Raw genomic sequence first — 15,499 nt, 5'->3', positions numbered from 1 at the left:
CCCTGCAATAAGGTAGTATCCAGGCAGAGTGGCAATTAACAAAAATAAATCATTAAAAAATTTAGGATTGTCATAATTTGGACCATAAATGTTAATTAAATTTATCTTTTCTGACAAAAATGTACATTGTAAGACAATATATCTTCCTAGTGTATCCTTAATTACTTTCTGAACATGAATTGGAACTGATTTATGAATTAAAATCATTACTCCTCTTGCATTTGAAGTGTGACAAGCCTCAAATACTTGCCCCAGCCATCTCCTATGAATCCTAATTGTTTCACTTTTTACCATGTGGGTTTCTTGAAGAAATACTATGTGTGCCTGTAAATATTTGATCCTATCCATTACTTGTTTTATTTTTTTAATATTGCCCAATCCTCTACAATTCCATGTTACAAATTTCACATTCCCTGTCTCCCCCATGATTTGTTACATTTCTTAATAATGGGTGTTTTACCTTTTACAATCTCAACAACCTTAAATACTGAGAAGCAAAAAATAAAAAATACATAAACAATCTTGAACAACACTCCTATTATAAATGAACTTTCAACATTCAACCCGATTTCCCCAGTAGCATCCATACTACTGCGTGTAACCCCCCACCCCTTTTTCTCCGTATATGGCGCTGATTGGTCCACACATCCGTGAGGAACTATCAGGTACTTTTGTCTACAGTTGTCACTAACAACCCTATTTGTAACATTATTCTCGCATATTATATAAAACTATCAACACGCCTTTCGACATTTGCAGAAAACAAATTATTTTTTTACAAATCTTTCTAGTCACTAAGACTTCAAAACAAAACGAGGATATCCTTCCGCGGATGATCAGAATTATTGTTCATCTGGCATTTATCTTCCAACTGGAATGAGCCCAACTTTATTCTGCTTCTACCTCTTCTATGAAACGTTCGACTGCCTGCGGTGTGTCAAACACCTTTGATTTCTCCTGGTGAGTAAGAAGTAGACGGGCCGGATATATGATCCTGTGTTTACCGATCCCTCTCTCTCGCAGCTTCTGTCTCACTCCATCATACGCTCTTTGTTTTCTGTGAACTTCAGCCGAAACATCTGGATGAAATCGAAGTATGTGTTCCTTGTATGAAATCACGCCTTGGACCTGGCCATTCTTAACACCTGTTCTTTTTGCTTAAAATTTAGGAACTTTATTATTAGTGTTCTTGGTAGTGTAATCCGTCTTGTGTTCCGAACTTCCATGTTTCGTTGTGGGCCGACTCTATGTGCTCGCTCTATGACAAGCGTTGTACTCGAGTCCATTTCCAGTATTTTTGGAATCCAGGCCTCCAAAAACGCACACGCATCTCCCCCCTCTTCTCGTTCCGGCAAACCCACTAGCCTGAGATTGTTTCGTCTATTTCTGTTTTCCATGTCATCAACCTTGTCCATCAATTTCTTAACTTGCGATTCGACGGAATTTGCACGAGCATTAAGTTGAACGATCTCATCTTCCGCTCCCGAAATGCGTTCCTCGGCCTCCTTTACGCGTTCATTTACCTCTTTGATTGCTGACATAATGCCGTCAATTTTATTTGCAACCCGTTTGTCCATTTCTCTAATGGCTTGTAAAACATCTGCGTTGCTGGGGTTCGTCTCAGTTATTTTTGTGGGTTCGCTATCATCATCCTCCTCGGTTTCTTTTACCTCATCTGCATTATCAGAATCCGGCGACATTTCTTGAGCCTCGTTATACAACTTTTCTTGTGTTCTGTTCTTCTTTTTCGGTGCCATTTCAGTTGCTGAAGTTTAACGTGTTCAATAACCAATAATGTATCAAAGATTTAAGCGAGTTTAAAGGATTTATATAAAAAATTATGGGAGGGTCATTATCTCACGTCTTCTCACTATCACTCCATAACCGGAAGTCTCCATATGCACATAATTAATAATAATAATAACATCTAAAGATGTCGATCTTGGTGGGATCACAACCAATCTCAAACACAACTAATTTTGTCCTAAATGAGCATAAAAAGTTAGGGAAAGCAATCGAGTGCTATTATAATGTTAGATGTGTGCATTTCTAAAGTGACACCTTTTATTTAATGTATTATTCATTCGATGCTCTTTAATCAGATTGTGTAAGTTATACAGTGAAGAAAAGTTGATTCTATTTCTTTATGATAGCTATTATTTTAATAAGGTGAGCTGTTTGCTAATTTATTTGCTGCTAATATATACTATTTATTTTTTCTTTTGTAAATAATAATAATAAAACATTTACATTATCAACAATAAAATTTTATTTACAATAACAGCTGCAGATGAACATATTTAGTAAATTGGGGGGGGTCCCTTATTATGGTGGGCATATCCCTTATTTTCACATCCCAATGTTGACAGGTATGCACATGTAGTGAATGATTTATGTGTCGTGATTCATGTGTCGCCACAGTATATCTCAAACCTGTGGGAAGCACTGTATATATTTATGCTGTGATGGCAACACTGGTAAAATTATGCCTCTCAACTATTACTAAAATGTTTTTAAAGGTTAAAACAAATCACATTTTACGGTTTAAATTTTTATTTTAAAAAACTGTGTTTGTGCTGTAAAGTTAATTAAGGCAAGACCCAAAGTCTATACACATAAATTGTTAAAACAAAAAGTAATGCAAAAAAAAAAGAAAAACTAAAACGACTGATGTGCTTAAATATGAACAACTTTACTGTTGTATAGCTTCATTATTCACTAAAAGTGAAGTTGTTCATTAGCCTCATTATTGAAGAGTAATGAATAAACACAAACCTATTAGTTCTTCAGTCTCTTCCTGTTTAATTCTGCAGGGTTCTGGATCACTCATCTTCTCACTGTCCTTCAATAAACTCTGTCTTTGTCTTTCACTGATGGCGGCAGAGCTTTAGGAGAAGAAAGAGAAATCTGATTCATTTACACTGATTGAAGAAATAGACACATATTATGGTGTTATATCTTCTAGGTGAGAAAATAACATAATTTGCTCAGGTCAGCTGACACAAATAAAAATAAGTTTGAAATAGGTCAGAAGACATCAGTATGATGAAGCAAAAAGAGCAGCTTACAACTAAAATATTTCAGCTGCTCTAAAAATTTTACAACACAATTAATCTAATCTAGTTGACTACCAGCTTTTTTTGCATAGAAACCTAGCAAGTACGTACACACAATAAAGTAATCAAACAGCTAACAGATTTATGATTTGGCATGTAAAAAAAACAACAAATTATCAAAAACCCAAACCAATAATATATTTTTTTTTCATTTAAACTCACATATCTACCACATTAATGTTATGTTTACAGATTGTACTATATAATTACTCCAGACGGTTATATTCAAACGCACTTAGCCTGTGACTGTTAAAGAAAAACACAAACACTGAGCTCATATTGTCTTCTCAGAGCTCCTCTCTGCCTGCTGTATTGTTTTGGTCAACAGACACACAGATAGAGGTGAACTCAATGCAGAAACTAGTCACAGATTGTCGCTTTAATAAACTGTAAAGTGTGTTTTATTGTTGTGTAAACACGAGAAAAAGCGTCAACAACTCACCTCAGCCCTGAAGACTCGGCGCTGAATGAACGCGTCGGTGCTGACGTCATCACGGCGGGCGAGGCGGGAACAACGGAGAATCGTCAAAAAACAAAACATAAAAAAAAACAATTGCTAATGTAGACAACAACACATGAATCATGTGCGAGTTGAATGTATGAAACGTCAGTTGGCGTTTCTGAGTGGAGTTTGCATGTTCTCCCTGCATTCGCGTGGGTTTCCTCCGGGTGCTCCAGTTTCCCCCACAGTCCAAAGACATGCGGAACAGGTGAATTGGGTAGGCTAAATTGTCCGTAGCGTGTTAGTGTGAATGGATGTTTCCCAGAGATGGGTTGCAGCTGGAAGGGCATCCGCTGCGTAAAACAAATGCTGGATAAGTTGGCAGTTCATTCCGCTGTGGCAACCCCAGATTAATAAAGGCAAATAAAATGTAACAATAAGAATAACAAGGAAGAAATAACAGCTTTAAGCTAATAAAAAGTAATAAGAACAACAAACGTGTTGTATATCATGTATCGACGTTGAATAGATTAACAGAAGCAAATCCGAACAGCACATGCTCATTTTGATATTAAAACAAAAGTTGACTAAAGTTAGCCCACTATATTTGTATTATATGTGTATTATCTAATATATATATATGTGGATGCTATCATGTGCAATCGGATATGTTAGTTATGCATACGTTATTTAAAATAGCTCGTGTCCAGTGTTGTGTTTGTATTTATGATGAATTTATGTAGCACTGTCGACATTTTGTTCCTCTGTGTGCCCACACATGTAGCGGAATGACAGTAAAACTCGTTGTCTCGATGTTTTTTGGTTATTCCAATGATTATACTTGTGTACACTAGATTAGAGCTGAGGATTGTTTGTCTTGGTCAACACATATTTCGTCTGAATGCATTGTAAGCGGCCTATCGATCTGCAGTGTATGTGATCTGATAAGTTCTCCTTAATATATTGCATTTGTTTCGATTTCCTGTCCTTCAATTTTAAGCCCCTGCATGTCTCCGTGTCCTCTGTTTATCAGTCTAAGTGTTTCTGTAGGATTTTAACAGTATATTTTATAGTAACCTATATTTTAATAATTCTTATGGTTGCATAGTGAGAGCGAGTAAATAATAAAAGTCCCTCTATATGCATCAGAAAATCTACGATGCTAAGTTTTAAGATGTTAATCTAAGTTTTTTAACATTAACAAACATTAGAAACTTATGTTGTTGTAAGGAAGATAATTAAACCATATTAATTGGTAAATGGAGTTGATAAATAAACGTTCCTAAAACTTTTATTGAAATAGATTGTTGGTGATTGGGTGGGTGTTGGCTAAATTGGGGATATGTACATGGACATAGGAAAAAGACCCGTTTGAAATTATTTAAGACTTACAACACAATATTTTAGTGGATTTAAGACTTTTTAAGACCTAAAATTAGATTTTTTATATTTAAGACCCTGCAGATACCCTGCTTAAGATGATGTTTTTTGTCCCAAGGCTGGTTCATCTAAGAGTTTTACACACAAACTGCACAGCACAGACTCAGAAAGAGTAGATGTTATTGGCTACTGTAATTTATTTGCATAATGCAAAAAATAAACTTTTGTACAGGTCTGGCCAATTATTCGAAGATGATTTTTATGCACAATTTAATTTCAATAAAGCCGTTTCTGCTAAATCTCCAGCATTTACTACACAAAGATTTAAAAAAACGTTTTAGAATGAAAACGATCCGCGTCCACACTGGCGTTTCACCCAGCGTTTCTGAACAACTCTGCAACTACATTACACCGCTAAAAAACGGAACATTACGTGACCTCTCACACACTCTAGCATGCACCGCAGCGTGCTTTAAGCACATCTACCCATAGGAGAGCTGTGCGCGTCGGACTGTTCATCAAGGATCTATGATGGATCTAATCTTACTATATTTGTTAATCGTGATATTTAATTCAATTTGTTGTCTATATCTAACGACATATTCTCCGACTTAAATCTTGTGAATCTATTACTTGTTTTCAGGTAACGCGTTTTAGCTGAGCGCAAAGTTAATATGTTAATTAATGTAATCGCAGACACTGATAGTGCATATTGACTGATTGCTTGCCTTCATTTCCTAAATTGTATAAACTTGTTGTACGTTATACTTTTATAATGGCCATTATTGATTATTGAAACGATATTCAGCGAAAGTGAGGGTATGTTTCATATTTTCAATGAGAATGAAAGGAGGCAGTAATGGTATAGGCTCCGTTTTGTTATAAATATGCATACAGTGAAGATGACACTCATAAATATGCAGCTACACGACGCCTCAACATTTTGGTTTCTGTTAAGGTAATATCAAAATGGAAATAGGCAGTTCTTCATATCAGGTTTTCATTTTATTGTTAAGAAAGTGAAACAACGTAGTCAGGGTGATGTGAATGAGCTTAGAAAGTACACGTTTCCCTTTGAAGATTTACCCGACATGTCCTCGGGAGTTTGTTTTTCATAACAAACTTGCGAAGTCTGAACTTACAAGGAGAGGATGCAGGACTGAACTGTGTGTAGGCTTCTTAACATTATGGGAAAAGCCCCAATCAGATGTCCGCGAATGTCTGCAGCCACACTTCCCTTTTCAGATGTCTCCGTCTTCCCATATCCACATTGAGATGGAGCAGCAGCATTTTAGAATGAAAACGGCTTCTTCATCATTTCCAAAAACGCTCCATTTTCAGTGCTCGAAAACTCCAGCACAGTGTGGACAGATGCCGTACCCGTAGCAAAACTTCTGCGTTTTAAAACGAACACGTATTAGTGTAAACGGGGCCTTAGCGGCAATTCACAAACCCAGTGGTGGACACCAAAATGTAGGTGATGCCTTCAAGCTGATAGAGTCCTACCAGGCCTGGTTGGCTAGTAGGACTCCCGATACAGCTGATGAGTACACAATGGCCAGCCGTGTTGCTTCCTGGATGCCAAAACTTGGCCCAAAGAAGAGTTTGTGAGACCATGGAAGAGGTCCACTGTTCAGCCTCAAAGAGATTCTGGTAAACTGTCTGGCACCACAGAAAGGTCAAGCAGTGCTTCACCAAAACTGTTTATAGTGGAAGTGGGGAAATGTTGACCACGACTGGGAACGGGGATAACGAAGGTGCTCAGGTTCATAGGAGTTTGCCCATCCAATCTACATGTTCTTTGTGGACATGAAAAGGGCATTTGACCATGTTCCCTTGAGGCACTCTGTGGAATTCTGCTGTGGGAAATATTTGGTACAAGACACTCCGTTAAGGGCTGTATGACCACAGCATGAGTTTGGTTCCCATCTCTGGCCATCTCCAGTTTGGAGGAGAGTCAATGCCCTCCAATGGTGAAGGTCAAGTATCTTGGGTTTTTGTTCATCAGTGAGGGAAGAATGGAACGTGAGATTGACAGATGAATTGATGCAGCTCTCTTTCCACTCAAGCTTCTTCTTGACCACAACAGACTGGTACATCGACCACTTTACTGCAAAGAAGGAGCTAAGCTGAAAGGCAAAGCTCCCGATTTACAGGCCAATCTATGTTCCAACTCTCATCTATTGCCAAAAGCTTTGATCATGCATACAACTGGCTGAAATGAGTTTCCTTTGCAGGGGAGCAAGGCACATACTTAGAGATTTGGGCAAGGTGTAACCCAGAGACGGTAAGAAGTTCTGTCACCCGGGAGGAGCCCAGAGTAGAGCCATTGTTTCTTTACATCAAAAAGTGCTAGCTGAGATTGCTTAAGCATCTGTTCTGAATGCCTCTTGGACACCTATCTAGAGGACTCTTCCAGGCTTTTCCCACCAGGAAGAGGCCTCAAGGGAAAATTCAGGACATGCAGGAGGGACTATGTCTCTCAGCTTGCCTGGGAACACATTGGAATCCCTCAGAAGAGCTGGAGAGGGAAGTTTCCTTGCTGAGACTGCTGCCATTGTAATCCAGCCCCGGATAAGTGCTTGAAAATTGGTGAATATTTTTAGGCATAATTTTTTTTTGTATTTATGAAACATTCAGAATGTGAGAGTAACTCAAAATGAAAGAAAAAAAAGATTGAAACTATAGCCTACAGGTATAATGATGGCCAGTTTGGATCATTCATTTTCCTTTGGCTTAGTCCCTGATTCATCAGGGGTTGCCACACTGGAACGAACCACAATTTGGATCGCTTGAATATAATTAAAAAGTTGATTGCTTAACATAACTGACATGGTGGCATCTCAATTGGTTATTTTGTCAGGTCGTAAGTCAGAAGTAATGTTAGCTAATTTTTATGTGGGCAGTGCTAGTCCAATAAAAGAAAAGATTAGTTCCTCAGTGTAGTCCTGCTGTCTGTGTTGCAAATTGCACGTTTTGACATTTTTTTTAACGTTAATTATTATTGCTACTTTATTATGAAGCCTGTCAGAAAACACGACAGACAGCACCGGGAGGTACAGACCTTGTGGATAGCCTGTCAAACTGCAGTGAAGCGTCAATTGTGAATTAACGTTCACTCATGCCCCGTTAATAAATCTGTGAATACAGTGGAGAGTTTTTAGGTAGGTGAATTTCATTGATGTGTACTATATCCTAACAAGGAACATGAATAAGGCTCCTCCTTTTCATGAACTGTAAGATGTTTCCTCAGCTCTGAAGGCCTCAAAAATGTTTTACCGCATTGATCACATTTATGTGGTTTCTCTCCAGTGTGGTGCATCATGTGTTCATTACGGGATGATGAAACTCTGAAACTCTTCCCGCACTGAGTACACGAGTATGGTTTCTCTCCAGTGTGGATCCTCTCGTGTGCTACCAGATGTCCTGAATGTCTGAATGTTTTGTTGCAGTGTGAACACACGAAAGGTTTCTCTCCGGTGTGGATCATCTGATGTTGTTTCAGGTCTGTAGCTCTAACGAAAGTCTTCTCACACTCAAAGCATGCATGCGCTCTCACGCCAGTGTGGATCTTCTGATGTGCATTTAAAACTTGTAAACGTGCAAAGCTCTTTCCACACACAGGACATGAGTAAGGCTTCTCCTGCGAATGATATCTAAGATGGTCCTTCAGCTGAGAAGCTCTTGAAAATGCTTTGTCGCATTGATCACATTTGTGTGGTTTCTCTCCAGTGTGGATCAGCATGTGCTTAGTAAGGTGTGATGATTGTTTAAAGCCTATCCCACACTGAGTACATGTGAAAGGTTTCTCTCCAGTGTGAATCATCTGGTGTCGTTTTAAATCTCGAGCTGTAATGAAAGTCTTCTCACACTTAACGCACACAAACTTTCTAACACCAGTGTGGATCTTCTGATGTTCATGTAAAATTGACAGCATAGTAAAACTCTTTTCACACTCAGAACATGAATAAGGCTTCTCGTTTGTATGAACTCCAAGATGCTCCTTCTCGTGTGTTTTCATGTGTCTTAACTGGCTGAATCTCTTGTCGCAGTGTGAACACTTATAAGGGTTCTCTACAACGTGGTTCAGCATGTGTTTGTTAAGGTGTGATGATTGTTTAAAACTCATCCCACACAAAGCACAGGTGAATGGTTTCTCTGCAGTGTGGATCATCTGGTGTCGTTTCAAGTCTGCAGATTTAATGAAACTCTTCCCACACTCAAAGCACACAAACTCTCTCACACCAGTGTGGATCTTCTGATGTTCATTTAAACTCGACTGTCGTGTAAAACTCTTCCCACACTTAGAGCATGAATACGGCTTCTCATTTGTATGAACTCGAAGATGCTCCTTCAGCTCTGAAAGCCTGGAAAATGTTTTGCTGCACTGATCACATTGGTGTGGTTTCTCTCCAGTGTGGATCAGCATGTGTTGATTACAGGATGATGATTGAGTGAAACTCTTCCCACACTGAGTACACGTGTACGGCCTCTCTCCAGTGTGAATTCTCTTGTGTGTTTTCAGGTGTCCTAACTGATTGAATCTCTTGTCGCAGTGTGAACACTTGTACGGTTTCTCTCCGCTGTGAATCCTCATGTGAAGCTCGAGAGCATATTTTCGGTTAAAACTGTTTCCACACACAGTGCAGGTGAAACATTTGGCTGTTCCTTCCATTAAAAAAATGTCCTTTGTCTGAGTTTCTTCTTCACTTCTGACATGATGTTTCTCCTCATCTTCACTCAGTTCTTCACTCTCCTCCATCACCACCACATCTGAAAATGAATTAAATAACATTTTACAGCAGTACGCATTCATTCCTCTGCAAAGCTCAGTTTCATATGAAAGTTAAAAGCATGTACTATAACAAGACTTGCAGCACTTCAACTGTATGTATATTATATATATATATATATATATATATATATATTAAGGGTGTAACGATATGTGTATTCGTATTGAACCATTTGGTATGAGGCTTTCGGTTTGGTACGCATTACAAACCAACGATTCAGACTAATACTTTTATATTTGAAAAAATAAAAGAGAATAAAGTGTGTAAAATATGCATTCAGTGCTACTACGCTTAACAAGGCACCCCAAACGACGTGACAGGCAAAGTGCTGACTACCCCGCTCGCATCTAAACACTACTCCAGTCAGGCACGTGCTGAGCTAGCTGGTTGCACAATGACGTTAATGCTATTACCAGACCAGAAATATTCAATTGAATTCACTTCACCTTTATTTGTATAGCGCTTTTACAATGTAGATTGTGTCAAAGCAGCTTCACATAGAAGATCATAGTAAATTGAAACAGTGTAGTTCAGTTTGTAGTGTTTAAGTTCAGTTCAGTTTAGCTCAGTTCAGTGTGGTTTAATAATCACTACTGAGGGTTCAAACACTGAAGAGCAAATCCGTCGATGAGTAGCTCTACAGATCCCGAACCATGCAAGCCAGTGGCGACAGCGGCAAGGAAAAAACTTCACCAATTGGCAAAGGTGAAGAAAGAAACTTAGAGAGAACCAGGCTCAGATGAGCACGACCATTTCTCCACTGGCCAAACGTTTTGTGCAGTTGTGCTGGAAGCTGGACCTCAGCGGAGACTCGTCTGTCCCTGGAGCGTCACAGGAATCAGTCTCATGTTCTCCACTCCTCCATGACCACCACGTGAGTTGCTCAGGATACGGCCTGGTCCAGGATATGGAAACCTTGGGATCATCTCGTCGCTTGTCTTGGATCAAATCAGTGGCGCTGTGTGGTCTGAGGGTCTCGGGATGAGTATCCCCAGGAGGAAATAGAGAATAATTAGTGTAGCTGCTGTTCATAGTGTATATAAACGAGATGAAGAAACCTGTGTGGAGCACATACATTCATTCAAATAGAGGATCCTCCTATAACTAACAGGTCTGGCGTTTGGGAGCACTTTGGTTTCCCTGTAAGCTATGAGGGTGATGACAAGAGAGAGGTGGATGTCGCATCTGCTACACGACAATAAGCTACATCAGCTGCAATACTTCTAACATGTCAACTCATTTACGCTGACATCACCTCATGTGTCAATAAGTGGAACTAGACGAAAAATAGAAACACGCACACTCCAAAAACAAAATCACAGAGGCGATCGGTACATTTATAGCCGCGAATATGAGATCGTACTCGGTAGAATTCGGGTTTTAGGAAAATGCTAAAAGTAATCGAGCCCCGTTGCATTATTCCTTTGCGAGCCCATTTCAGCCAGACAATAATTCCTGCTTTGTACAGAAAAACAAAAGCCCAAATAGAGAAGGAGTTGGTCGACGCATCTGACAACAGACAGCTGGACGTCACGTGCCACACAAAGCTACCTGACTGTAACGGCACATTACATTAACGCTGACTGGGAAATGAAAAGCCATCTTCAACCGTGATTTTTGTGAACCGTTACACCCCTAATATATATATATATATACATACATACATACAGTTATTAATCAGAATTATTAAACCCCCTCAATTATTAGCCCCCGTTTATTTTTTTCCCCCAATTTCTGTTTAACGAAGAGAGGATTCGTTCAACACATTTCTAATCATAATAGTTTTAATAACTCTTCTCTAATAACTGATTTATTTTATCTTTGCCATGATGACAGTAAATAATATTAGACTAGATATTGTTCAAGACACTTCTATACAGCTTAAAGTGACATTTAAAGGCTTAATTAGGTTAACTAGGAAGGTTAGGGTAATTAGGCAAGTTATGTGCGCGTGTGTGCGTGTGTTTTTAAATAAATAATAGAAACAATACTTCTAAAAATAATAATAAATAATACTCTTTATATAAATATTTGATATTGGTCACACAATTTAAGTAGAATTTTTCGTTTCATCAGTTTCAATGTTTAGCAGTTTATTGGTGACCTAAGTATTATTTAATAGATTTATACAGTACTTTGTACTTCAACGTGGGGACAGATCCACACACTGCCGCTAGATGGCGCCACTAACTCGATTCAGTGCTCTTGTATCCACAGAATATAAATTTCCCTGTTATTTAGTCAACTCTTTATTCCAACGTGATAAATAAACTACTAGTCAGTCAACAATTCGAACTGTTTTAAGCCAATAAATGGTTTAAAGGCCTTAAAATATTAAGTCCAGTTGAATTGAGTAGCCTAATACACTTTAACATTTCACTCTGAATAAAATATCATACAACTCATGTTTATCACTTTCCCTTTCCTTCAGCGTAGTCTCAGCTTTTTAATAGTTTTAATTAATTAAAAAATTATTTTTATACATTTGTAATGGCCTATCATCTAAACGTTCAGGTATTAAATTTGAGGTGCCCTGCTGTAGCACTTAATAAATGACACAAGAACAGATGATTTGCAGAGGATAATAACATATGTGTCCTGGCTTTAATAATAATGTACACAGAGCGCACGTGGTCGTGACATGCAATTGAGACAGTGGAAATAATGTGCACACATTTAAAACAATTCAGAATCAGCGGCTGCCTCATACGCGCACATTATAGGACTACACTATATCATTATACACAATAGAAGGTCTACAGTTACATCCCTGAAAGACATCCGGAATGAAGCCGTTACTGCTCCTTCTTCTGCACATTGATGAACACTAAAGGGGTAAACCATCAGGTCGTCTGCTTTGATTACGATGACAAGTTTGATGACAAAGCATTTTATAGATAAATTTTGACATCGTTGGCATTAAGAAGGAACATAACAACATAATCTGACTAACATCTAGCAGCTAAACGTGACTGGAATAATATTCAAAGGCTTTTATTTTCATTAACAGTGCGGATGTTTTCTTATAGTATATATGATACAAATAGCATATACACACAAAGACAAACAAAAAAACAAGGAGTAAGCTAGGAGGGGATCATGCCTTCACTGTGGTAGGTCCTAGACTTTGAAAGAATTTCCCGCTGCCCATTATGCTGTGTTCACACCAGACGCGGCAAGCGCAAATATATTGCGCTATTCGCGTGTAAATAGACGCGTTAACATTTTATTTTACTCGCTTCATTCGTACGTCAAAAATTCACTTAACCACAGACGCAGATTCGCAAGATGGGCAGGACTTCTGTCTGCCCAGTGACTGTAGCTTCATTGCGAATTGGCTAACATGGATTTTATTGAGAGGATAGCTGTGTTTATGTGCCTTATAAAGGCTGAAAAACAACATAGATACGTTTGGAGCCGTGCCTGAGTCCACTAGATCCTTTCGGGTGCACCCAGCTCTATGAGGGCTTCTGTCTGCCCAGTTACTCTAGCTTCGTTGCTAAATGGCTAACATGGATTTGATTGAGAAAACAGCTGCGTTTATGTGCTTTATGAACACTGAAAAACAGCGTTGATGCATTTGGAGCCGTGTCTGAGTCCACTAGATACTTTCAGAGGTGCAGCCAGCTCTGTGAGTTCATCAACTCCTCCAGAAACTTAACCTGGATGATGGAGGCTTTCAGCGGTGCTTCTGACTGAGCCGAGCCCATTATGATCAACTGTTGTTGGTGTAGGTAGGAGGATTTTCCCCCAGGACACTAACAACAGGCGCTAAATCATAATCACGCCCCCACAAGGGCAAGCTCCTGATTGGTTAACGCGGCGCGAATGTTCACTGAACTTCAGATTTTTAAACTCGAGCATTTTCGCACACTACGCACAAAAAGCTAAATTCGCGGCGCTTCATTCATGCAAATTCATGCAAATCTCGCGTCTTTGCATTGACTTAGCATGTAAATCACTCACACTTTACGCTTCTGATGTGAATGCAGCAATATACTATTATATATTGCTTGTTTTGTTTTATATTTTCAGTACAACACTTGTATAAATAATAAATTTAGCTCTATAAATAAAGTTTTATATTAAATACTTTGACTTGATGTGCTTAAAGCAGTTTGTTTTATTTGTGTATTTTTATTCTATTGCATTTTCCCTGTCCATAATTGTAAGAGGTTTTTGTTAGTTTTTTTTTTTTACTTTAATTCATTTTGCTTCAGTATTAAGTATTGTAAAATTTAATGATATCTGAAGGTGTAATAGCAGCTTCATTTACAAGGAAGAAACATTTATAGCAACACTGCTTTCTTCCACTGAATGAATTGAAGGTAAAACACAAAATAATTTTGTAACACAGACTGTACCAAAAATTGATGCAAAAGGAACCAGGGCATGCGCAGAACAAATCATCAGTGGATCTGCAGTATCACACTTTTGACCAAATGCCACATTAACCACCTCCCATCAACTTATCACTGTATCAAAGACTTTCTTGAGCCTTTAAAATTGGATTTTCTATTTAGATCAAATATCTGTTGTGAGATCAATCTACACAGGGGTTAGCCTTCACCTCTGGCTAACTATAATACTATTCCTGTAAAGTGAAAATTTAACACTAGAGCTACCTAGGCGGTAACTTTGACCATTTTTAATTTTTGCAATTTTATTACTGTTAAAATAAAACACACAAATCCCAGACTTTAACTAAGTGTGTGTATATTTCCTTCAAACATTATTTTCTTAAAATTACAACGCACAAAAGAGTTATGATTATTTGTACCTAGAACTACCATAGTCAAAATGGCCGCATGCATTTCAGTTGTCTGCTACTTTTACCCATTACTTTAAATATGCATGCCTCTGTTGCCTAGCAACTTCCTGCTATCAAAAACATACATTTCTGTTGTAAAAACATAAATTTAGTCCAGATAATTCTTTCGAATCAGCATATTCTATTCTGAGAAAGCTTCCTCCACTCCTCGAGAAAGTGAAAATGAAAGTAAGTCGCGGACATTCTCGGGTGGTCTACCAGTTTAATTATACATTTATAGTCTGTATTACCAAAAAGATTTTTAGGGTGATGACTTAAATGTGATGACAGACATTTAAAGTTTAATTTTAATATCTCAATAGAAGCTTTGAATGTAAATATGACGTCTTATTTAAGAATGCTCAATGACAGCTATGGTAATTCTAGCTGTTAAAGAATTCGGGTAGTTCCAATGTTAAAAACCACTGCTTATTTAAATATAATAATGTTGGGATATGTTTTAGGTTGCTGGATGTGTGGTGATGGACAGAATCCTGTGTTGGTGGAAGAAATACACATTTTTTACTAATAGTATAAATGTTGTGATTATTTGCGTTTACACAGTTGTTAGCGCACCACGGTCAAAGCTCAGAATAGCTCCATTGATGAACCTATAAACTTATGTTGTTATAAAATGACACCTTTCGACTCAAAAAATTAAAGAGTTTGAGCTGTAAAGTTAATTTAGGCAGATCCCATATTATAAACAAACGTTATTAGGATAAAATTATAATAAGAAAAAGTACTGAAACTGATTAGGTGCTTACAGATGAACCTGTCTGATCTTCAGCCTCATTATTGAAGAGTAATGAATAAACACAAACCTATTAGTTCTTCAGTCTCTTCCTGTTTAATTCTGCAGGGTTCTGGATCACTCATCTTCTCACTGTCCTTCAATAAACTCTGTCTTTGTCTTTCACTGATGACAGCAGAGCTTCAGGAGAAGAAACAGACAAAT

At 38.1% G+C, this 15,499-nt stretch overlaps 2 protein-coding genes across 2 annotated transcripts in view; both read right to left on the bottom strand.

Moving 5' to 3' along the window:
* The window catches only part of LOC130215600 (zinc finger protein OZF-like), a 110,730-nt gene that overhangs the window by 43,885 nt on the left and 51,346 nt on the right, over positions 1-15,499 (bottom strand). The gene's annotated exons all lie outside the window — the stretch shown is intronic.
* LOC130215581 (gastrula zinc finger protein XlCGF26.1) lies at positions 7,910-15,471 on the bottom strand. Its single transcript, XM_056447424.1, has 2 exons — positions 15,366-15,471; positions 7,910-9,711 (listed from the first exon to the last, which is right to left on the bottom strand). The coding sequence occupies exons 1-2, from the start codon at positions 15,418-15,420 to the stop codon at positions 8,114-8,116; spliced, it is 1,653 nt and encodes a 550-aa protein (XP_056303399.1). The 5' UTR covers positions 15,421-15,471; the 3' UTR covers positions 7,910-8,113.

The sequence above is a fragment of the Danio aesculapii genome, chromosome 22, assembly GCF_903798145.1.
Source record: "Danio aesculapii chromosome 22, fDanAes4.1, whole genome shotgun sequence".
NCBI lineage: Eukaryota > Metazoa > Chordata > Actinopteri > Cypriniformes > Danionidae > Danio > Danio aesculapii.
The sequence above is the reverse complement of the archived record's forward strand: the minus strand, read 5'-3'. Positions and strand labels throughout refer to the sequence as shown.